Raw genomic sequence first — 25,001 nt, 5'->3', positions numbered from 1 at the left:
CAGCTACCTGAGACAGCTGAGACAGAGTTGATTTCAGTTTGCTTTATAGTCTATAATTATTAACAGCAGCATCTCTTCTATTGGGAGAGAATTTGCAGAATCCCAAACAAAAACATGAGGTGTATCTGATGTAAACTAGCCTAATCCCAGTACCTAACACGATATATTAGTATGTCGTATTCTCATTAAGTGTATCTAAATTGTTACCCAGGTGACTGGAAAGGAGGACTACTGAAGTGTGTTATATCTCCCTCTCTGTCAAGGGTTGAAGTTTTCTTCCAACAGAAACCAGAGGCCCATGGGTGTCCCATCCTGCGATACAGATACAACAGACAGTTAAAAACTAGCAATTCTGATAGCATAACTTTCAATATACATTAACATTTTCCCCACAAAGGCCAACTGATGCTTCTTCATTTATAGCTAAGGAGTGCAAACTGCCAGTAAGACAGAAGGTGTCGATCCTTCGGCCTTGATTCTGATTAAGTCCTTGTTTCCATCAACACGTAGTGCTGTTCTTCCTAGTGTTAATACTGTCAGCACACTACTGTTTCACATGCCTCTTAAACTGCATGAAGTCATTAATCAAATTAAGATTACAAAAACATCATGGCTTTTCATCTGTGTTGAATATAATTTGTGAAGTGGTCATATTTACATTTTTTAATTGTTTGAAAGATTGCTACCATTTCTAATTATAGTCACTGTCTCTTCAAGAAATGGTAAAAAGATAGAACAAAACACACAAAAACGTGCAATTAAAAGTAAGCGTTGAAATTTCTGCTAAAGAACTAATCCTAGTGCATTGGATAACACTCCAACAGCTGACTACAGACTACTGTGCTGTCTGCTGTAGCCACTGCATTTCCATAAGGCACAACCGTAGTGTAGGTTACCATAGCTCCATGTGCTTTCGCAGGATCCAAAAAAGTCTTACACAGGCAATAGGAATTCAACAAAGTACTTTGAAGTCTGAAGAGATACTGAGATGGTATATGGGTATCTGGGAATTCAGGAAAAGACTAACCTACCTAGGGTCCTGAATTATACTCAGCAGTTTCAAACAAAATTTTATTCACATAACTTTAATTCACAGACTCTGTATTTAGCATTTGCAGTGAAATCCAAGGGTTCTGCTACTTCTCTTTTTTTATAGTGACTGTCTACTGCCAACTCCATCAGTATTGCAAAGAGATGCAAGGATCCTCCTTTCCAGCTGAACTCACTAGATTACAATGTCTGTCTTGGTTTTGCCTCCTCTGCCTTTGGAGTCATGATTTTTTTTTTTTTTATTATTATTATTTTTTTTTTTTTCTCATGGATGCACAGTGCACAGCTTCAGAAGGATGGGTAGAAAATGGTGTCTGCAAGTGAGGTGCCTGGTGATGAGACGTTCACTTGCAATGTGGAGGGAAGATTTGGTGTCTCCTGTGCCCCTGTTCTGATTTACATGTTCATTAGTTGCAGGTCTAGGATGGACACCTCAAGAGAGGGAATTTAGACACTCTTTTTTTGGCATTTTCAATAGGCCTAATATGCTGACAGTTGTTAAACATAACCTAGTTCCTAAACTAGTCCATTGACTTTATAAGAAATGTGTAGGCAGTAAATTAGCATGAAAATTTCCATTCCTTGAGCTGGACATGTAAGATCTAGCTTTTACAGTGCTTAGCCTCTCAACAGATAAATCCCTTTGCTGACTGCCTGAATATGGCAGATGTGTCCCCATTTAAGTGGCTAATTTCGCAGATCCTCTGAGCATAGAACAGCAAATGAGATATTTTTTTTCCACCAAGACTCAGTGTGAGAGTTAGAACAACTAGATTTATGACATTATACCCTAAGTCTCAAATTGAACCCTAGACTTAAATCCCTAAGACTTGACACCCCATTTGGATACAGAAATCAGACAGGCTGGCACCTAAAACCCGAGAGAGTCCTGCTGTAGTAAGTGTCACTCACATCATATTTTAGGAGCCCTTAACAATATATTGCTCTATAATTTTAACAAGGTCACTGGAAGGGGTTATTCCACTAATAGACCGCTGGTTAAAGCATTAACCACAAAGTGGGAGATACAGAACAAAAAATCATTCTGAGCTGAACAGCTTATTAAGTCCTAGGACAGTAACCTAACTATGGTTATTAGGTGAAGAAACTCTCTTACAAGGTTCTGCTTCAGAAGCAATTGTCCCTATGTGTTCACAGGCATGATAACTAAAATCCTATACTGCAGCTGTAAGGGATCACCCTCACACAAGCAGCCAGATTATGATCAGCCACTGAGTGACTGCTTTCTCAATTAGTAAAACTGCGTCTGATCATTACCTGAACTTTATTTTTTAGCCAGTGTCAGAAGAGTTTCAGAATGGAGAAGGATTTGGATATATTGTAGCCTTCAGACCCAATGGAACACGTGGCTGGAAGGAAAAAATGGTGACATCTTCAGATGCCTCAAAGTTCATCTACAGAGATGAAAGTGTGCCACCTCTGACTCCTTTTGAGGTGAAAGTTGGTGTTTACAACAACAAAGGTGATGGTCCCTTCAGCCCTATTGTGGTCATCTGCTCAGCTGAAGGAGGTCAGTTGAACATGAGATTAACTTCTATATTATGAACTATATTAAGCTGTTTTTATATCATGTGTCCTACTATACCATGCTTTTTCAATCTTAAATTTCAAAATTCTTTCCAGAAGTGCTAAGTAACATTAAACATATTTTGCAGAAAAGAAAGTGAACTACCTTGTTGAAGTTACCTAGAAAGCAAGTTACAAAGTTTAGGAACAGACTTCAGGTCACATCAGTCTTAACCAAAAAAAATCTCTTTTAATGAAGGTTCATCCCTAACATGAACTCTGTAGTCTTAACTTCAAGCTGGGCTGCTCTAACAAGGATCAAAGAAAGGCTGATATTTTCTAATGTTCTGAGTTTCTTGATATTTTTTTGATGGGTTAATCAGACAATAGCTCAAAGTCTAAATAAATTCACTTATGAATATTCCTTTCCTAGTTAATGGATACTAAAAGTGCACAGAATGCAATTTTGTTCTTATTTGTATTATTTTTTTTCTATTATTTTTTCTTTTTTAGTTTATTAGTATGAAAGTTCTGAATTTATGTTAATGTCCAAATATTCAATGTGAATTATAGGAATAGTTCAGAAGAACAAATGAAAAATATTTCTCAAAAATTTCTATGTCAACTTGATATAACTCTAAACAATGTTTTGGGGAAAAAAAAAAGACTAATTTGTACTAGTAAAAGAAGTTGTTCTGTATTGACAGCAGCCAATGTATAGAAATTTCCATACACACAAAAGGTAAATAAATGTTATCCATGGGAATATTTTGAGCAGCTCCATTACTGGAAATCATATACTTCAGTTCTACTTTACTATACTACCTTTGAGTTATCCCACTGTGTCCTGTTAGGAGAACAAAATAAGTATAGCCCTAGTACAGATGGGAGGAATTTCTTACTATCTGTACACAAATCTAGTGTGAAGATAATGGTATTTCATGTGAAGCTGGAAAACATTAAATGCTTTTCCATATTTGCCCACAATTAATGTGTAATTTTGGAGCCATGGTGTAGCAGAGATTATTTACTACTCTTCTCTCACAGTAATTACAGAGGTTGGAAATGCTGTTTTTGCTAAAAGCAGTTCCAGTAATTTGTGTTCCACTGTTTGGATCAACATTACCAAGTATTCATATTATTATAAAAACAATTTCATTTTAAAATGTAAAAATTGCCGGTACAACTTGGAAATTTTACAGTTGACTTCTGTTTTGCTCAATGGAAAATGATACTGTGAGACCAATGGTAATGTTTTTGTTATTTAACAATTTCTTACTCTAATCAGAAAGTTCAATAAAAATAGTTTTGCAAGGTAAGTTTTGCAAAATGTTAAGGGATTTTTTTTTTTTAAAGAGCAAAAGCTGTTTTAACAAAAGCTGAATGCTGAGTTGTAATAAGTAGTCCTTTGCTTGTTATTTGGACAAGAGTGGAAATGGAAAAATCAGTAATATATAAATCAATTTTTCTAACATACCTTTTGAATTATGAACTTTACAAATTATCTTAATAGATTTATTAAAATTAACTTTCTCTCTGCTCCCAGACACTATCTCTAGAAACCAATTTTTCTGATTATAATTCAGTTATTTAAAAGTACCTACCCATCATAGCTTTGCTAATTCAGTCTCTGCATGTGTCTGTACATTAGACTTTCCTTTGCTAAGAGGAATTCTATGGGGCTAAATACTTTAAAAGACTTATAATAATTAAGGAAAAAATATGGGAAGCTGTGACAATACAGTGCAAAATTAGTTTATAAAAAGCTTTTCTCCAGAAAAACCCTAGGTGATATAATGAAAATTTAAAGGAATAACAAAACAATTTATTACAGCTAAGTTCTGGGCAATATGGAGACTGAGGACAATAGACATTTCAGCTGGCTATAAAAAAAGGGGGAACCAGTTCTGGAAGAGACATGGATTTTCACATTTAAGGAGCTAAACAACTGAAGGCACATTTTCTCAAGGATTTCTACAGAAGAGGAGATATTAAATAAAGATTGACAGTACAATATGTTATGGTCCTAGGGCTGATCTAGCAAGCCCTTAGCTTACTTGCTTTTCATCACATACTCAATTCATTGCTCTACAAACATCTAGAATAAAGGCCTAGGATAAAATTATTAAACGTTAAGGAAACTTTATGTTACGTATTAAAGGATTTCCCATGTCTACAGATGGATCTACAACAGTTTACTGGCATAACAAATGTGTCTAAGGAAGTCTAAAACCTGTTGCCTCTGCTAAGCATACAGTTAATAAACAAGAGTTTGCATAGGACGGGTTCTGGACAGGGAAGAAATTTCCCAGTTGCTAAGAACGAATGCATCTCTCTCTTTTCCGTATGTCTGTGACCGCATATTGTGTGCTCTCTGATCTACATTCAGAGCCCATTTGTGGTGACTCTGAGCTGTGCCTAGGCAAGCAGCTTGGCAGGTGGTATTGAGGAGGATGTTCCCCTCTGTGAACACAGCTGGCTGCACTCTGATTACATAAAGTCTCTCTCCGACTGAGGCAAAAGGCTTAAAGAATGACCTTCTGAGTAAATCTCAGAAAACACGAGCAAAACACTGAGTGCTTTTTCATAAGTTAGAAGAGGGGCTAATCCTTTTATCTCTTTCTCTAAGTCAAATGTTTAGAAGATGATGCGATACCATTGGTTACTGAGGAATCGGTGGTGATAACCTAAAGTTGAAGCAGGAAAAAAGCCTGACTGGTTATAGATGTTTTAAGACGTTTCTTCTCCTTCATTGGCCTTTTGACTTCATAGGAAACATCAGCAGGATACAGCTCATGGGAGAGACTATCCAGGATCTAAGGATGCAGATGAATGTAATGGAAGAATAGAGAATAGAATGGAGATAAAAAGGTTGTAGAAAACTAGCTGGATAACCCAGGAGGAAAAAAAGCAAATGTGACCCTCTGGAAAAGATGGCCTAATGCAGTAAAAAAGTTTGAAGGAGGAGTCTTTCCTGGAGACCTTAGGAAAGGAAGAAAGCAAGCAATCAAGGAGAGAAGAAGAAAAAGAGAGGTCAGATGTTTTAGTGAAGTAAAAGAGATTATGACAGCCAGGGACCTGTTCTGAAGTGGGAATGAGACTGATACACAGAAGATACAGGACAGAAAAAAAGATGCACAATTATCTTCAATAAGAAGGCAGAGCAGGACACAATAGACATGTTCCAGCACCAGGCAAAGAAAAGCCCAAACCTTTCATACAGGAACCCTTTAATAAGAGAAAGAGACACCAGAGCACATGGAGAGCACAGCAATTTAGGCTGCCTGCCATAAAAAAAAATTGCAATGTGCAGGCCTGGGACTGAAAAGGAGCATGAAGAGAGCAGGGAGAAATCTTCTGACTGCACTTTCTGCCAGGAAAACAATGGTATCAGATTCATGCTAGAACATATTGAAACAAAGCACTGAACTTCAGTGCAGGCACAGATGATTTTAATCCATAGAGAATAAAAATGGTAAAGGCACAAGATATTGAAAAAAACCCACAAACAATGAACAAAAGCAGAGTTAAGCATTCTCTGTTTTAAGATTTATATATTCTTTGGAGATTTTTCTTGATGACTACATTCTGCTTAAATACTGAGGGGCTAAGAATGCCAAGACTACTAATACAAGCTTTCAGTCTCAGGGAAATCATATGCAATCTCTATGTGTAGTTTTAATTCACTGAAAGAGGAAAACTGGGAAAATCAGAAATATAGCAATGGAAAAGGAAATATGAGAGCATACAGGTGTGATTGCAAGAAGATGGAAGAGGCTGTACTGATAAGAATGATGGCCAGGTAGGCTTCTTTTAGCAAGCATGACTAGACAAAGTATGAGCTACACAGGAAAAAACAAAATAAAAAAAATAATAAAAAAAAAAATAATAAAAATAAAAATAAAAATGGTTGGATGTCATACATGCTGGTTATGTGATAACATATCAGGAAATACAAACGCAATGTGGGACAAAATGGAATATCCTTGGGTTCCATGTCTTTTCAGAAAAGGGCAATTAAAGAAACTGGGAGTTGAACTAGAGATCAGTTGCTGATTGCCCTGATCAATTTGGATGCTGTGAAAGACCTTTCTAATTTTAGATAAATATTATAGGACACTGTTACTTATGAGAGAATTTAGCTGCTCAGAGTAATTTGGATAGTAAATACAACTAATGGCCTTGTGTTCTAGCTGTGATAATTAGCATTCTTTTTCCAGTACCAACTAACTGAGAAGAAATAACGGTACTATAGTCTTGTTTTGATGAATAATTAAGACACTATAGAAAAGTTGATCATAACAAATAACAGTGGAACAAGTCATCATTCAATAGCAGGAAATTCTTTAATAAGCTGAAATTAACAGTTGAGAGTACAAATGGAAGTGTTTTGGAGTGTCTCTGAGCCAAAGGTGTAAAATCTACCTCAAGCAGAAGAAATGGTACATTTATAAGGCAGTACATTACATCTGAGGATCTAGAGATGTACCCACTAAAATATACCCAGGAAATGAGTAGAGACTAGAGGAGCTTGTTTCTTTTGTCCTAGTAAAAAAAAGCTGATTTTAGATAAGACACTGTCTGCAAATCAGGTAAATTATTAGGGATAGTGAAGAGCTTGTAAAGGTAAAGGACAATGATGCTACATTTTTTTTTTTTTTTTTTTTTTTTTTTTAAATAAAACAAGCCAGCCATTCTTTATCCTTGAAGCCATCTGGCCAAAAAGAGATCATATCTGTCACTATCCAGATGGTGGCTGCCTCCATACACCTCCTGGGAACATCCCTAGCCAGGCACTTCCTGAACAGATTTTGGGGTGGCACTAACTGGCCAGAATCATTATTTCACCACAAATCATGCTAACTGTTTAATGCTATGGACAACTGTATGTCCATGCTCAGGCTCGTGTCTTGTCTCTCTATCCCTGTTTAGTTTGCAAGTATAGACACAGCTTATCAGCACAAGAATAAATATGAATTAGAATACATGTAGTGTGGAGATAGGTGAGAATATAAAAGGAAATAGAAATAAGCTTCTGGGAGAAAGAGGGAACCCAACTGGTTTCAAGATGAGTTAAGTCTTTTTGTAAAGGTTTTTTTTAAATGATGACCACAATGGATGATACAGAATCAGTTCTGTTAATTTCAGTATCTATCTCCTCCTTCAGGCACCTGACAAAATTATCTTCACAAAATTTGAAAGTTCTATCATTTTGATAAACAGTGTAGTGAATACTACTGAAAACTTCTAGATATGAAATAGAGAGCCCTGAGCAGTACAATGTAAAGCCTGAAGACTCTTAGTCTTGCTGTTTAAAACCTCCTGAGGGACCCCAGATACACTTCTGTAATACATACAAGATGTAATGATACTGCACAGAGCTTTTGTTCTTGCTTTGTATGGATTTGTACTAATTCATTGAGCCAATGGAGAGCCAAAGCTTTCAGTTATCTGAAAGGGCCATATAACAGCCTTTGTGACTTTATTCCTTCATAACTTTAAGAAGTTTTGCAACAGGCCAGCTAGTGGATGATGGGATATTAAACAAGACACTGTAGAATGAAGGGTTGTTCTGGTTAGGCCCACCTCCCCTCACTTTTCACCCTGAGCCCTTATTTAAACAAACAAATAAACTACCCTTTTCATTTAGAGGAAAGAAAATGCAATTACACACTTTTAAGTACAGCCTCCATGTCTTTAATTAAAATCTTACATTCATGAAGTGAAGTCCTGTGGTTCATTTCATAGCTAAAGTTGAACTACCTGGGGTTTAGGTGAACCTGAAAATTAATAAATTGGCATATTAGCTGTAAGCTACAGCGGATTTCCTGTTTCTTCCAGCTGATCCATCTGAAGAGATCCTTTAAAAGTTCAGCTAGAGCTCTCTCCATGTTTTTTTTACAGAACAAAATGACATGTAAAAGTTTATTAAGCATTTCTTTGATTAATGCCACTAGCCCCGATGGGAAATCAGATGTGCAAATCAAGATAATAGGCACATCCCCTCCTCACATCCTGAGGATAACTCTGGCTGCCACATCACTTGGTGGAAATGAACCATTTATATTCATGAAGACGGCAACGCTCCTCTGAACTTTCAATCTAACAAAGCCTGAGTTTTATCAGTCCGCTTGTCCAACTTCTACTCACGTGCCAAGGTGAGCAAGCTGTGTGTAGGTAAGATGCTGGTAAAGCCTTCATGGAATAAGGCGGCTCCTTACTCCCACGTGACACTCCACTGTGTAATAATCCAGGTTATTCCGTGGAGAAGGGAGAGCCACAGCAGGATGTAGACTGTGAGCAAGTGCGCAGGAGGGCAGCGTTACAGGAGTGGGCTTCAGAAGTTCTGCCTGACAAGAGTATTTCACCACTAAACAAAAGAGGTCCAGGGCAGAGTTCAGCACTGACGGCCTGATCACTGCCTCACTGCTCGCTCATTTCCTCACCCTTCTAATTTTTCTCTGTTTTAAAGCCCTCTGCAAAGACACCGGTCAGAGAGAAGGTGAAAATAGAAAGGACTTGAGGAAAAGTCTGAGGGGATCTCCAGGAAACAATCAGTCACCTCATTTTTGGTGCTTTGGAAATCAGACATCTGTTTCCTTTCTAGCACAAGATTCTGGAGAAAGACTTACCCTGCAGGCATCCATGCCACCACAGATCTAGTGGAGTTGCCAAACCAGCGACACACATCAAACAGGCTGAGAGGTGGACATGAGCATAATGTCTCTTGGTTTTTCTCAGGGATGGAAACAGTTTACTGGTGATCCCCTGATTTGGAAGATAGTCCCTGTGGCTATTTCCAGCAAGGGAGCAAACGCTACCACTTTCTTTACCTACAGGTTGTCACAAGAGGGATTACTCCTCGTGATTTTCTTTCTGACAGATCTCTTTGGCCGATTTTTCCACAGAAAGGAATTATCACAGTCATGGGTTCTAGCCGAAGTCTCAAAATCTCAGCTATGTGGAACTGCCCCAGGCTGCGGTTCTTAGCTTCAAATGAGAGCTCAGATTTTGAATTAGCAAAGTGTGTAAAAATCCTTTCTGGAGTCCAAACGAGAGGTGAATGGATTTTAAGTGATTGGATGAGGAGTCCTGACTAGGGCTCTGTTCCACAGCAGAGTTAAAACAACATAAACATGAATAGGCCCTTGGACTTGTTTTTCAAGTTAGATCACGTGGAAATCTTTCAGGATTAATATTTCAGAAAAACAAATCAGTTTACGGTCATAAATAGGGAGAACACAATGAGGGCTAGCAAATAACTCTTCTTTCTCTTACTTGCCAGAATCAAAATTCAGGATTATCCCTCTCTGAACATTAGATCAATGCAATTAGTGAATTCCTTTTCCTGCTTTGTTATAGCCATCCCAAAGATCTACATAGATTGAATATGTTTCCTTAAAGGGTGATTGCAGCACATGGAAAGACATTGTTTCATAGACACTGCACACAGCCTTTTGAGAACTTGCCATGCTGCACCTTTAATTCAATCAGGGACTATTAAAGGGACCATTAAAGATGTTGGCCCTTTTTTTTTTTTCAAGCAGTATGACCTCAGGCAGACACCTATAGGTTTAGCATAATGCCAAGATATTAGGAAAAGAATATGATTATAACATCAGTGACCATTATAGAAAAACCTAATGAACCTGTCAAACTTACCATTAGTTTTAGACACACAGAATAAAGCATGACATTGGAGTGAACCACAGACTGTATTATATCACTAGAAATTATATGGTCCTCATCTTATCTGAATCAATAAAAAATGCTATTTAGTCTCTATAAACTTTCAGACAGTGTTAATATACCTTATTCCTAAATATATAATTTCTGTTCTTTTGCTGAACACTGACATTCTCTATGTCTAATATCAGTGAAACTGCAGTGAATAATTTCTGGATATGTAAGAAATGCATTTTCTTCACATAAAAAAATCCAAACTTTCTACTCCATTTGTTGAAAACAATTTTTTAAAATATCAGAAAATATTCTGTGTTTCTATTCTGAGCAATACATAAACCACCCCTAGTGAATGCTGTGAAGAGGAAATGATTTCTACATTTATAGAAAGTGTAAAGGCTGCCAACCAACATTTTGTGTACATCTCAAATTATTTATCCCACTGCAATCTTTTCTGACAACAAAGTAATTGCTTCAATAATACAAAAACTAGAAAATAGCTTTTGCCACACAAATCTTAGTAGTACATAAAATAGAAAGTAGGGTGTAACTATTGAACAGGAAATCAAATTATGAGGAATATATTTCTTCATAGCACAGTTCTTTCAGTATTGAATTCAGAAGATCATTTCACTTATTTCTGGAGATACCTTTTTTTATTCTTTGTCACCTGAAAAGTTCCATACATATTTTATGCTTATTAGTCATACTCATTGTTGGCAAACACGGTTTTACATCACATCAGAAATGCTTCTTTTCTTTAGAAGTAAATAAAAAAGATCAAAAAGAGCTGCAAACATTAAAAATCTGACATCAAAAAGGATGAAAAATTCGTACAAGCCATGGCAGAGACAAAGTGTAGGGCAGGAGTGCCAGAACAATGCCTGCAATATGATCAGAGAGAGGAGGGGAGCTAATGAGTCAAGTCTGATATTAGGCATCTTACTAAGGCAGTTTGATCACTGAGAAAAATGTATCATTTTAACTCAGGCTGCTCCGTAAGGAAAGTCCTTTTCTGTAACCCTATTAAATGAGCCACAAAAAAAAAAAATTTTTAGAAAGCTCTTTGATGTGCCTCCCTGTAACATAAAAGCCAAGACCTCTGCCTGCCTTTCAAGAGCAGATCAACACATTAGAAAAGTAATGAGGAACATTAGGCCAAGGAAGAAATCGCAGGCTCTGTGACTGCAGGGGAATGTGAACTTACCTTTTTGCTGAGCAAGTGACTACACAAGAACGGTGGAGAAATGCCACTACTGTGTGCTTCACTGTCTGTGTTCAAGCCTTGTCACCACAGCTTGTCTTAAGCAAATTTTCAATAATATTCAGGTAATAAAGCAAAAGATCCAAAAGATTTCCTTAACTCATGTCTCAGTTTGATATGTGACAATTTTTTTGGACACTCTTCACTCCCAGTGCGCTGACTGGTGATACAAATTGGTGGTATGCTCAACTGCCGGTCATGGGAAATCTCTGTGTACATATACCCAACTTCCCACCCACTGAAAGAAGCTGGACCTCTGCAAAGTGTTCAATGATACGAAAGTGCAAAGTAAAACATGCCTGTGGCAGCCCCGTTGGGCAGGTAAAGCATGCTGCAGCCCTAAACCTCCAGTGTGCACCCTGGCCATACCCCAGCAGCCCTGAAGGACACCCGCCCTGGTCGGAAGGCAGGGAGGGTCCTCTGCTCCAGATAATCCTAATAAAGGTCCTCCTAATAAAGGAGGCCAGGACTGCAGTGTCCTATGAATAGCGTGGAGATAGAAACACAGACATAGGGCCAATGCTAACAATACAGGTAATCAGAGGGACGAACCTAGGTCTTAGTGCCTTCTTTAGAAAAATGTGCATCCCAGGCCTAAAACAGTAAATGCTTCACAGCAGAGAGAAGGTGGCATGCCCCGAACACCAGTGCTTGTGACTTCAAGGACATAAGAACATAGTCCTAAAAATCTCTTTTATGTAGCATTTCACTACAGCTCTGGGTATCCCTTTTTACTTGGTACAACCCTGGAGCAGGACTGACTGAACACCCTAGCAAGATATTGCTCATCCTGAGCTGACAGAATGGCACTAAAAAGCCAGGAAGAGAATGAATGCTCCATTTACTGCTGGAGTTAGGCTGATCAAGGGCTATGAAGGGGGGAGGGGGGAGGCATTTACAAATATTAAAGTTTTTTTGAAAAAAATCATAGACAAGAGCTTCTGTCACAGTTTGCTGCGCCCATCATCAGTGATGAGATATTGATGTAGCATGACACAAATAAAGAAATACAACAATAATAATCTTTTCATCTTGTTCAGTTTTTCATGTTCCCCATAAGTGTCATACCTTCTTGTGAGTACTAAGGTAGAATAAAGGAAGTAAATGACAGTTTCAGATGGAGTGTTTTTGATAAATACAAACTGTTACAGTGGAGGTTTATTGTTTCAATTTTTCTTAATACAGAACCCACTGCTGCTCCCATCGATGTCAAAGCTACGAGTTTGTCTGTATCAGAGATTCTTGTTGCGTGGAAACATATTAAAGAAAGTCTAGGAAGACCACAGGGATTTGAGGTATGAACACAGAATATCATAATGAGAAGTCTTGTTGCCTTTGCCAGCGTTGCATTCTATTAACATGTGCAGTAGTGAAACTTCAATAGAAATTATGCTTGGTTTAGCATACATACAACTAGCTGTAGAACAACGGTCACAGCTGTAGCACCGGAGCATCTTTTATTTATTTGTGCTTGAAAACTGTTCAACACCATTTCTTCTAACATCTCTTTGACACTTCAAAAAGAGCTGAAGGAGCCGCAAGTGACCCAGCATGCCTCTTTCACAGGCTGGGGAAGATGAGGTATTGACTGTTTCCAGCTCTAAGTGACCAGTTCAAACTTGTTATTTACTGAGAGCAATCAACAGAGAGAAAGGGAAGAGCCCCTGGAGCCATGTGGTGTCCTCCCGCCGTGGCCACAGGACATCTGCTGGGCACGTCAGGGAAGGCCGGGTGTCAGGAGAGAAAGCAGCAGCTGCACAGCCCACAAATAAAGCTCTGCCTAGAGACAGCCTTTCCTCACCTGGGAAAGAGAACCAGCCCTGCCACGGGCCTTCTCGCACTTTTGGATCCAGTTGTAGCTTTAGATGCAGTTTACAACCCAAACCTCCAGGAGCAGATCAGATCTAGGGCTAAACCTATCCTTTGGGGCCACCACGACCCATCCTGACCTTGTGGTTCAGGCTATGCTGACCCTCATGAAATAACTCAGCTAGGCTCAATTTACTAAGTTTGGGGGTGCAGGTTGTTTGACCTGCTTTAGTCTTTTAGAGAGCGCTGACTCTTTCCTGATTCTCTACAATAACAACGAAAAGAGAGTAAAGGTAAATCTGAGCGAGATACCAATCATAAGGATGTCTAAAGACATCTTGTGATCTGCTAGCACATAGTGTTTCCCCGGCAGCATGTGCAGACAAGACCTGGGGGCTGGTGACCATCACTAGTGGCCTTAGGAAGACGACGTCGGTGCCCAGGCAGCACCACAGCCACCACACTCTCCAACACAGCCTCAGGCTGGACAGCCATGACCACCACAGCACATTTACCCCACAGCTTAGACACAAACAGTTAACTTTTTTTTTTACCTGATTGCTGTAGCCTCTTGATACTTAGATCCTCCTGTATTGCTATCCAGCACAGTCCAAGCAGGCTGTGACTATGGCATGTCCCCTCGGGTCTCTCATTCGTCCAGGTCTCTTTCCCATATACATCCCCATGCTGAACTCTGCAAACCCTCTGCCAGTTCTCTCTCATGGTATTTTATCTCCACTCCTTCCTTACGTTAAACGTGTTTTTACCCCTTTGCACATGGCTTGTTTCATGCAGCAAAGGTGATATCTAACCATTTTACCTTTAGAACTGCTATATATAAAAAGAACAAAACTGTATCTGATAGAGTTGCTATTCACCTTGCAGATGCTATCCCTCTCTGCATTGAAGTGTTCCACTTGCTACTAACCTTTGTCTTCAATTTCCAGGCCAGCCTTTTATCCTCTGAAATAACTTACTCGCTGCACCCTGTCTTTTTCTCTTCAGAAAGGTGGCTGTTTTGTTACTCCCTCTCAGATATCTTGACGTCTTTTAAATTACACCTACTATTTTTACTCTTATCCTCATTCCACTGATCACATTGATTCTCAAAATGTTCTATTAACTTTGTTTTACATATTTTAAAATGAAAAATAGATTTTCTTTCTAAAATTGAAAATTGTTTCCCTAGAAACTTATTCTTTCATAACTTGAATGTATTTTGCATTTACCTGCTTGTCACATAAGACTTCCCTTAGCTCTACAGATGTGTCCTAGCAATAGATGGTTGTTACAGATAAGACAGTGGGTACTTTTTTGTACCAGAGGTGGTCTTCCTGACTTGGAAAGTGTTTAGACCTTTGGAGTTCAGCCTACTCTGACCCGAACAGTAACACTCACCTATTCTATGTCTTTCAGGGACTTCCTAGGAATGAATTTGGAAATTGTTATTGATACAGTAGGGGTTACTAACATTGAACCTTATATAATAATTTCGCTCCTCACTGTGCTGTACACCGGTTTTATGATTCTAGCATGAAGATTACAGAATAAATATTTCAAGCCCTGCAGTTGACAGAACAAAGATTGAAATATAAAAATAAAAATACCTCACTGCTCCTTTCTACCTCGTCCCATGAGGGAGTTAGAGGAGCCTTTTGAGGTATAACTTTACCTGGAGAGAGGAGGGTGTGTTTTTTTCTCCCCCTCCCACCTTTTCCCTCTTCGTTCATTTAGCCAGAATTTCTCTGCCTGCTTTCTGACAGATAAATCTTTCAGGGAGTAGTTTGCTCTTTTCTGTCCTTATTCCCAGGAAGAATTATGATCAGGGCAGCCCTTACTCAGTAAACAGAAGAGTAAATGCTGCTCTCCTGCATAATTCAGCAGGACAGAACACAATCCAAGGACAGTATTGCTAGATCTTTTCAGTTCCATTTTTGGGAAGGATTTCATCAAAAAGGAGATAATGACTTATAGGATCAGTACAATGAGTGCATTACAGTATTCACTTAGGAACACTAAGTCCACACTATCAGTCCAATTTTGCTAACATACTGACAGTTTCTCTTTAAAGCATCCCCTCAGCACAAAAAGAATCTGTATAGCAAGACACTGGGGCTAATCTCCCCCCCCAAAAAAAACCAAAAGTACAGAGCAACTTTATGCTTTCTATATGATTCACTTTCTTCAGCTTCTGTTTTAATTTGAGGACTGATTCTGAACATTTTTTCATATGTAGTACGGTACAGAACATAGCCTGTAGTACTCCCTTAATCCACAAATAGCAAATACATAATGTACAGAAATCCAGTGACTTTGATAAAAAGATGATAAAAGATTTATCTTTTATAGATAAAAGATTTATCTTTTTTTTTTTTAACAATTATTTCCTAATGTAGAATTATTGTGGACCACAAGTAAAATGTCGCCTTCAATTCAAGTTGAATGCAAAATAATCTGACTAGCCACTCTGTTTTCGTGTCTCAATTTGTATTCTGCCTGTGGTCACCACAACAGTGACAACCACCTACATGGTCTTCACATTTCCTGGCCTTTTAGCAACAGCACTATAAAAGGGTGAGCTATTTTTTTAGCATTTGAGTGTTTGGGCTCTAATCAACAAAAGTGACAGAATATTTACTGCATATGGACAAGTTCACAGTGACACGCTTTCACTCCGGTCCTGTTTGCACTTTGTACTAAGAAGTAATGAAAGGCAAAGTAACTTGTGCAATTTCACATTGTCATCCCTGAAAGGCAGTATTAACTGTTATGTCACATGAGTTTTATGCAAGGTTTGCTGTACTCATTTGCATCTTCCAAAGCACATATTATTCCTGACTTCAGTACCGGTTTGTCAGCTGTCCGCCCGACCTTACTAAATATATGCCTTACTAAATATATGCCACTCTGATAAAGTAGAAGCAGCTTGAAAACTTTGTCAGAATGGTAGAAAAATATAGTGCATGGTTCATACTTATTCTTTAGAATCCATAACCTGAAGGTTATAAAATCTATTTCAGCCCTAGGCAATATTTTCTTTGTCACTCACTACTGGTAGGGAAGGGAAAGCGAAAGAATTACTGGCTGGAAGAAAAGATATTTTTGTTTTCTTTTTTCTTTTCCAGAAAACCAAGGCTAATACTTAAGTATAGATCACAAAGCTCATGTCTTTTTCACTGGAATTCCCACAAGGGATCAGAGCCTGACTAACCTAATCAAAAGATCAACTTGCAACAAAGAAATATAAAAGACAGAAAATTTTGAATGTTATTTTCAGAGAGGATTACTTGACATAATAACTTGTTTATATCACATTCTGTCTTTTCAAAGAGAACTATTCAAGTTTTTGCTGTTTCTTAGACGTATTTCATCTGTTTTTACAGCGGAACAGAAAATTATGTCTACATGGTACTGGCATTTTTTATTTTTTTTAATTTAGTAAAGTATATCTTGAGGTAATTTAGAAACAGCATATGGATGTTTCTACCAGAGGCTGGTAAAGCAAAACAGAAAAAAAAGGAACTGGTGTTTCACCAGCCTGAATATCAATTTATCAGACTTCACTTTTGGAATGAATGAATTTTCCCGAACACAAAATTAGCAACTGAATGGTTTTATATATGAGTCAGTTTTGCCTACAAAGTTACTCATATGCTGATTCAAACCCCTCTAAAATTCTACAGACTATAAGCAGGAGTTTATAGCAGAGCAGTACTACTGCTGTTTAAGTCCTTAACATTTGGATCACACCCTACATCTCTCACGAGGGCCTCAGGAGAGCCATACCCTTTGCAATGTCTGCATCATGAATGGCTAGTTGCAAGACTACTAGCTTTCTATTACCTACAATCAGAAACCTAGATAATTATTGATTTTTCATAAGAAGATATGACTAGATATTTGATGATAGTCCTCAAGGCTGAGTTACAATATCAGTTTTCATCCCATGTGTACACAGGGCTATGTGTGAGAAGAGAGTACCTGAGGAGAGAGGTAGAGGATGCAAGCTACTCCAGAGGAGACTCCAGAACCTAGGAGTACTGAACAGTGTTTTCTTTCTTCTTTTCAGTCAGCAATTGTTTTGGTGAGAGGGAAGGAACTGAGGTTGATCGACCTTTTTGCAAGAACCTCTTACCTTGTTCTGAAGGACAGTCACATCAATGTCTTGAGACAATACACAAAGCAGCTTTTCTGTCCTAAGTGCTTGGTTCTACCATTGCGCTAACAGCTGCATGACTTCCATGTACCAGTTCAAGGCACTGATAGGTTTTCTGATAATGATAATTAAAACAGTTTTTATCAAATCTGAACCATGGTGTGGTTGGTTGGTTTGTTTTTCAGGGCTAGCAGCAGTTCTTCCAGCTCACTGCTTTTTCTCCCCTAGCACTTTCTGTACTCTGAGTTCTCTTTGATTTCTTTTTCAGTTATGTCAGTACTGTTGATGTTGGTAAATAGTCAGAGAGCCCAGGAAAGTTTGTGTGTTTTGCCCACTTTGATTCATCCTACCTAATTTAGGATCTTACTCGATATGGACAATTTGTAGCTTTAATTCTATCTGGTCAACAGAAAGACTATCCAGACAATAACTCTGACTTTATTGAATTTAGAGAAAGGAGCCTGCAATTAGATCAGACTAATTTATACCAAAGTATGCACACCCTAGAAACCAACTTGGGAAAAAGACTAATATTATTTAAGATCTCTTGTAATCTAAAACTTCAAGGAAGTGGTCTGTAAGTATTAGAGGTAGAAAAATTTTAGACAGAAACAAATTTTTAATGTGATAATTTACTTTTAACAACTGCTTAACGCACAGTCAGACCAACGCAGGTTGCACGTTCCTGCATCTCCTCTATTTGGTTGTTCAAATATCATTATTTCTTTCTCTCCAGCTCAAAGAGATGGAAGATATCAAATAGGAATCAGATATCAAAACCTGTTATTCTTTAGCTGAATGAAAAACAACAGAAAGCCCAGCAAAAATTTAAAACCTCACAAATAATAATGCATTAAATTGACCAAATGCTTTTTTCCCCCACCTTTTTCTTTCATTTTTCAAATGTGGCCTCCTCTTTTGTGATTTATGCCTCATGCTATATCAATATTCATATATTAATGAAAACCTACTCCAATATGGTAAATCCCTTCTGAGCAGTATTAATTAAGGTTACAGAAAATAGCAAGACTTTAAAAAAAAAAACAGCTCAAACACATAGAAGTGTAAATAAACAAGCCCTCTGTTTTAAGAAATATGTCCAACACTTTTGAACATCAGCAGTATCTTCATTTCAGTTCAAATCAATGTATGTTCCCCCACCATCAACGTCAGTCAACAATCATTGGAGTTCTCTTTTTTTATAACCACTTTTTCTTTTAGTACATTTGGCCATCAACAAACGGATGTGGGCATTACAAAAGAAAGAGAAAAGCATATTTTGAGATCAAAGTCCAAACTCAAATAGCAAAACTTTAAGGGGAATTTTAAAAGCAGGGACCAAACACTTAAGGGCTTTGAACTACAGGAGAAACAGAAATAGAAGTATTGCCAAACTGCATTTCATGCTTTTGGTGCTTAATACAGTATATTCATTCCCCCAAGAATACCTCTTTGCCAAGGGGGAACACCTTTGCCATGTGGTGCAGCAGAACTGGTAAGGCACATACTATGGTTATTTTTGCAGACTTAATGTGCAAAACATAATTAGTACCCAAACTGATAATGCCATATAAGCAGTGGTGGAGAGCATTTCCAAACACATGCAAAATATCAAAAGGGCTGAGTTATGCTTCTAGCTTTCTTCCACATTCATCACGTTTTTATATCTGTGTAGTCCTAACACCAATTTTTGAAAATCAGGTTTTCACAACTCCTTTATACTAAACAAAAGCTCAGTGCAAAAGCTGCGGGCTATCTACTGTCTTGTACATTGCATTCACATGAGACATGCTGTGCCCCGTGAATAAACAATGAGAGCTATTGAACTACTTATAATTTTGCTCCTGGCTTTCTAGAACCAGGATTTCACTACTTCAGTTGCATTTTCATCCCTGCTACTGTCCACCTGTGTAACCTTGGACCAGTCACTTTTCCTTTCTGACCATTTCTCCGTTGGATCCTCAGCAGACTTCATTAACTGGCTGATAGGGTCTCAAGGACATACGCTCTCTCTCACTACCTGTTCATACAGTGCTTAAAACTGTGTGGCTCTCATCACTGTAGTGTCAAGTTTGTAAAGATACATTGCAAGTAAAATGAAAGGAATCTGACTGCCCAAGAAAAAATAAGCATTGCAGGTTCGATCGTAGTGTCTGAATAAATGGTGGTTGGTTTTTTGTTTTTTTTTCTTTCCAAAAAGATGTGACTAGATGTTACTTCAGATCCCAACAGTGTTGGTTAAGCATGCAGCTAACAAAAATACTTCAGTGAATCACACTTGTTTCAACAAGTGGTAATGACAGCTGGATCTGCTATCTGAGCTGCAATTAACCTAAGAATTAAAGCAACAGCATTTTAACATGAGACAATGCAGGCACACAAAAAAAGATGTTTACATGCATTTTACAATTGAAAGAGTAGACTTTGAGTTGACACCAACTGATATACCCTCAATCAAAGTTAACAGAGCAACTTTACACAAGTGAAGATATGACCTCAAATGTATATTTTTGCAGCCAGGCCTTTCTAGATTTTTCCTTTTTTTCAGATGGCAGTCCTAGTGCAATTATAAAAGGTCAGCATTGTACTCATTGGTCTTATTTTCCTATGAACCCTTTGGTTTTTTTGGTTCTCCATTTTCTGGGATACATTCACAAGAGTGCTGTATTGTCCATGACCTTTTTCTCAGAGGAAAAGTTATCCAGATACAATATGAATAACTTATTATGAAATAACCAACTTCACAGAAAAGGTCAAAATGTGGAATAAATGCAAGTAGGTCTCAGCATGAATAATTGTAAGCTGAATATAGGTCTTTGAATGGCACATTAGTGACATCTCCCGTTAGGGAAAATAGGGCCCCATGAGAATTACCGTACTTGTGTAGGTCAGCTAAATACATTAAACGGAGACAGTACTGCTTTTTTCCAGTCATGCCCTGCAAACCTGGAGGAAAGAGACTAGTCAAATTCCTAGCTCAGCTCTATAAGCTCTTTGAGATTATGATAAACTCAGTGCAGATACCAGAAATATGGACTAAAACCCACCAAAGATCATTTAGGGAGTTTATGTCTGAAAAGGAAGGGCATAAACAGACTATCAAAATTGCATTTACCAGAACCCTGTTTATATCCAAGAACTAAAACTGAATCCACTTCCGTCTTTTTCTTCAGATAAGATTTTTTCAGATGAATGAAAGATTTCCTTTGGTGTTCTGTCATTTCCCATTCATTATACTGATAAGAAATCTCATGGCTCTGAGTTGCATAGAGACAGAAAGGGAATATTGCTCACAACATTTTTTAACTGATGTGGTCAGAGCTTTCCAGCGTGGTATTCTGGTGACCTACCAGAGGATGAGCTCTCCTTGAATTCTCTGAAATACTTTTGACTCCCTGCCAATGTTCATCCTCTGCTCTTCCATCTTGTAGTTACACCTTCTTGTGCCAGTACAGAGCAATTCAATGTGCTTCAGGTAATACCATGATCTTCTGAGTCTTGCCATTTTGGAGAAGTAAGCATTGCTTAGCTCTGAGGTTAGGCTGCAAATCCCATGTGTTTAAAAGGGCCTGATGATCTGACAAAAGGTAGAAATGGCAAAAAAACTCTCCGCAAGGTAACAAGTATGAGCATCTGGAAGCATGAACTTCCTAGATGCCTATATTAATCCTTCATTTGGTCACTTGTTGGTTGTTCCTCAGGTTGGTTACTGGAAGGACATGGAGCAGGAAGAAGCAGCAGAAAAGGTCAAAACTGAGGGAAATGAGTCATCCATCCTCCTGACAGGATTGGAAGGAAACACATTATATCACCTAACGGTGAGGGCGTACAACGCTGCAGGGTATGGACCACCTAGCACTGCTGTGCGTGCAGCAACAAAGAAGTCCCGTAAGTGATCTTAGTACCTTTGCTTAAAGGAAGAAGTCAGGGAGCAATGTCTGCCCTCTTGGGTTTTCCTTTGATAAGAGTGTATAATAATCAGGAATCATGTGCAGTTTTGATTCATGGCTTTGCTTTGATATTTAGACATGAATTCATATGACTTTGCATTCATAACAAAGGTTATCTTCCTAGAAAATGAGCCATATTTGACAAAGGGAGAGAAAAGAGTTCAAGTTCATAAGCTTTGTAGAGCTTATGGGGTGGGCTGAGTAAATTCACCGCAATCTATTAAATGACAATTCTGGTGAAAAAAAAAAAACACTTTAAAAATTCCAGCTAGAGTTGAGAGCCTGCTATACAACCAGTTGTAAATGTAATGAAAGATTGAAATATTTTTCTTTTGATTTTAAAGAAACTACCTATAAATTATTTTTATGTACATGTTATTTTCTGTCCTCAGCTCCCAGCCAAGCACCAAGCAATATTATGTGGATACAGGACGGCTCTCATGTATCTCTTGGGTGGGAGCCAGTCAGACCTCTAGCTAATGAATCTGATGTGATGGGTTACAAGGTCAGTGCTTCCCATTCCTTGCTCACCTTTCTCTCTTCCAAATGACTACTCCTCTTCCTTGTTGGCTTTTTTCCCTTTCTTCTTTTTCTCTGTTAGTAAAGTATGCTATAAACACTGTCTGCAATCAGTTATCACCATGAAAAGCAATAAATAAAATTGAAAAGAGTGAAATGTCCCAAAGTTTTGTGTTGTGATTTTCAACTACTGATTATAAACTAAGTAAGCTCTATCTGAGGGGATCAGTTCATCATATCTGACTCAGAAGTGTCTATTAATAAGACCAGTTTGCAATGAAATTCCTACTAACACTTCAATTTAACTGTGTTTGCGGTAGGATTTAGAGAAATGCAGAAGAATGAAGCATCTTAAAATGACATTAAAATTAATATTTTTATGGAGCAGAAACACAAATATTTCTATTTGTTTTGTGATCATGTTGGTGATGTTCAACAATCAGTGATGGTAATATCTGGCATTTGAAGTTTTGAAGTTTTAAAGAGTAAAAACCAGATTAACTCTTACATAACAAGTCATCAAAAACAGTGGAATTCATTGCAATCTTTTAAATCAAAGCAGAATGATTTCAAGGTTTTTTTTTGTTGGGGGGGGCGGGGGGGAAGCATATATACAGTCATTTCTATAGACTACAATCTGATATTCCCTCTAATACATCAGGAAATATCACCAAGAAAGGGTAAAATGGTTCTAATAAACCAGAAACTGCTCTAACCTTTATCAGAATAGTTCAGATTCTGAAAAAGTTGAGTTGACTACTTTGGTTTTTTACACCTCTCTGACCTTTTCAATTTTGTCTAGGAACAGAAGTTCGTACGCAGAAGTACCAAAAAGACAGTTATGTACTCACTTGCTTCCCTCCCACACACCATAAGCTTATACTGAGTTTCACAGGAGATGAAGGGACAGATCTGAGCTATTCTCGGTTGAATTAGCCAGCTACAGTAAACACAATAAGGACATTATTTAGGGCATTTTCTTTACATTCGAAGTTGGGTGCTTGAGCCAAAAATGTGAATATTTACATGAATTTGGGGATAAGAATTTTAATCAAATGGAACCTAAAATGCATTTTGAAGAAATTTTGGAGAAAAAATTTTGTAACACCTAATGATGGATAGGGAAAATGCTATATCTTCACTCTGGATCATAATCAATGTCCTTTCACGTTCATTAATTGCTAATATACTTTGCTATTATGTTTTGAAGCCATTGGGTGGAGGGGAGAGTAAAAGCAGATAACTGTTCAAATGTAATGTCAAGAAATCCTTAATGAAAGCATGAAACAGTTAACATTCCAGTAACTGCATTATCTACACAAAATGTCTGGTATATAACTTGAATGAACACTATAACCACTATCTACTCTATTGACCATAGGTATTATTTAGGCAAGAAGGCCAGAGCAACAGTCAAGTTATAGAAACACAGAAAACCTCTGCAGTGGTACTTCTTCCTGATGTTGGTGTCTACATCATTGAGGTGTGTGCAGTCAGTGAAGGAGGGGATGGGACTGCGAGTCCCCAGATCAGAGTTCCATCTTTTTCAGGTAAGGTTACACTTATATTTGGAATAGTAGTGGTTATACCAATGCTCATTAACTCCATTATTCTCTACCCGAAAAAAATTCTTACAGTTGTCTAGCTATTAGATAAAATCATTAATCAGAGACTTCAGTTCTATGCTGAAACAAAGGTATCTAGTGATATTTGAGATGCTCAAGAGTATCTGAGGCATCCATGTGGGGCTGAAGAACAAAGCAGAGGATTTACAGGAAGCCTCTCCCCTTCTAGGACGACAGCTGGAAACCTAATTGAGGTGTAGATGTCTACACATGCACTAGGTGTCTCAAATAGCATTATAGTCAGCTGGGTTGTAATCCATACAGACTGACAGTGGAATTGCCTAGACAGCAATGCAGCTGATCTTCTGAATTTAAATGTTCAGACATAGGCATATAAGGACATCTGAGACGTCCTCAGGCATCCCAAACATTTGCACAGAGCTGACAGATATGGTGTGGGACTTACTTAGAGGATATGCACACCATTCTGGACCACCAGCCAGAGGTGTACTGTCCAACACAGCTAAAATGGCATGCATTTAGGCAGCTGAACCCTGTGTGTGTGCCTGCTTTAGAATAAGCTGAATTTCTCTGTAGGTTCCATTGACTCCCTTGAGTAGACATTACTTTATTAAATTATTAACATATTACAGTATTACTGTATTATCATGAAGTAAATTATGATGTCTAGCTTCTATTTCCTCAGTTACTGGGATATGTTGAAAGATTTTAAGGTATCAGTATTACACAGGTAAGAAAGGGATGGAAGGATTAGTGGCAAGAACAGTCAGAAAATGACAGTGTCTTTTGCCTAAACATAACGAGGCATCTTAACTCTAACTTTCTGCTAACACTTCAAAATTCTACTAAACATTGACTTTTTAGTCCTTAAGGAGTACTGTCCAAAAGGTGTGAGTCTGAAACTTCAATCTAGACCTAAAATTTCAGCTCTAGTCTAGTCACAAACTACAGTGCTATTATCAGAATGCAGAAGACACCATGGAATATTTGTTTCATGTATCTTTTGACCCATAACTCTAGGCCACAAAGTCTTTCATTCCCTCTAATCTGATATTTTTTATTAGACTATGCACAACAGATCAGTTCTACTTAGGACAACTGTGTTCCAAAGAAACCCAGTCTGGTTCCCTTCCCATCCTGTGACCTGTTGCCAGCACCAGCCCATAGCACATTGCCCCTTAGCATGGCTTTTTAAGGGACTGAAGTGATCTAAAAGCATCACTGTGCTACTGGGCAAAAGACCACTTTTTCCTCCGGACAGCCATCAAGATGAAGGGCTAGCTTTCATTCCTTGTACCAGGAAGAACACTGGGATTGTGACTCAGGGCATCTTCTGCATCCCAATACTTTTTGAGGATTAAGGTATAAAACCACATACCCTTTTGGAATTTCCTATTCATTCGCAGACTGAATATGAGAATTCAGCATGTGAGTTGTTGTAGATATCATCATAAAAA

The 25,001-nt window shown here is 38.1% G+C and overlaps 1 protein-coding gene across 7 annotated transcripts in view; it reads left to right on the top strand.

Moving 5' to 3' along the window:
- Positions 1-25,001, top strand: part of CNTN5 (contactin 5) — a 679,382-nt gene that overhangs the window by 651,303 nt on the left and 3,078 nt on the right. For 6 of the 7 annotated variants that reach the window (XM_049823513.1, XM_049823512.1, XM_049823515.1 and 3 more), the window contains 5 exons: positions 2,347-2,581; positions 12,710-12,819; positions 21,191-21,377; positions 21,832-21,944; positions 23,340-23,508. In XM_049823513.1, coding sequence (XP_049679470.1) covers positions 2,347-2,581; positions 12,710-12,819; positions 21,191-21,377; positions 21,832-21,944; positions 23,340-23,508 — 814 coding nt within the window. Of the gene's footprint in view, positions 1-2,346; positions 2,582-12,709; positions 12,826-21,190; positions 21,378-21,831; positions 21,945-23,339; positions 23,509-25,001 lie in introns of those variants that run through there. The other variant, XM_049823519.1, reaches the window with a different exon arrangement.

The sequence above is a fragment of the Accipiter gentilis genome, chromosome 19, assembly GCF_929443795.1.
Source record: "Accipiter gentilis chromosome 19, bAccGen1.1, whole genome shotgun sequence".
NCBI lineage: Eukaryota > Metazoa > Chordata > Aves > Accipitriformes > Accipitridae > Astur > Astur gentilis.
Note: the sequence above shows the minus strand (reverse complement) of the source record. Positions and strands in the feature narration are given on the sequence as shown.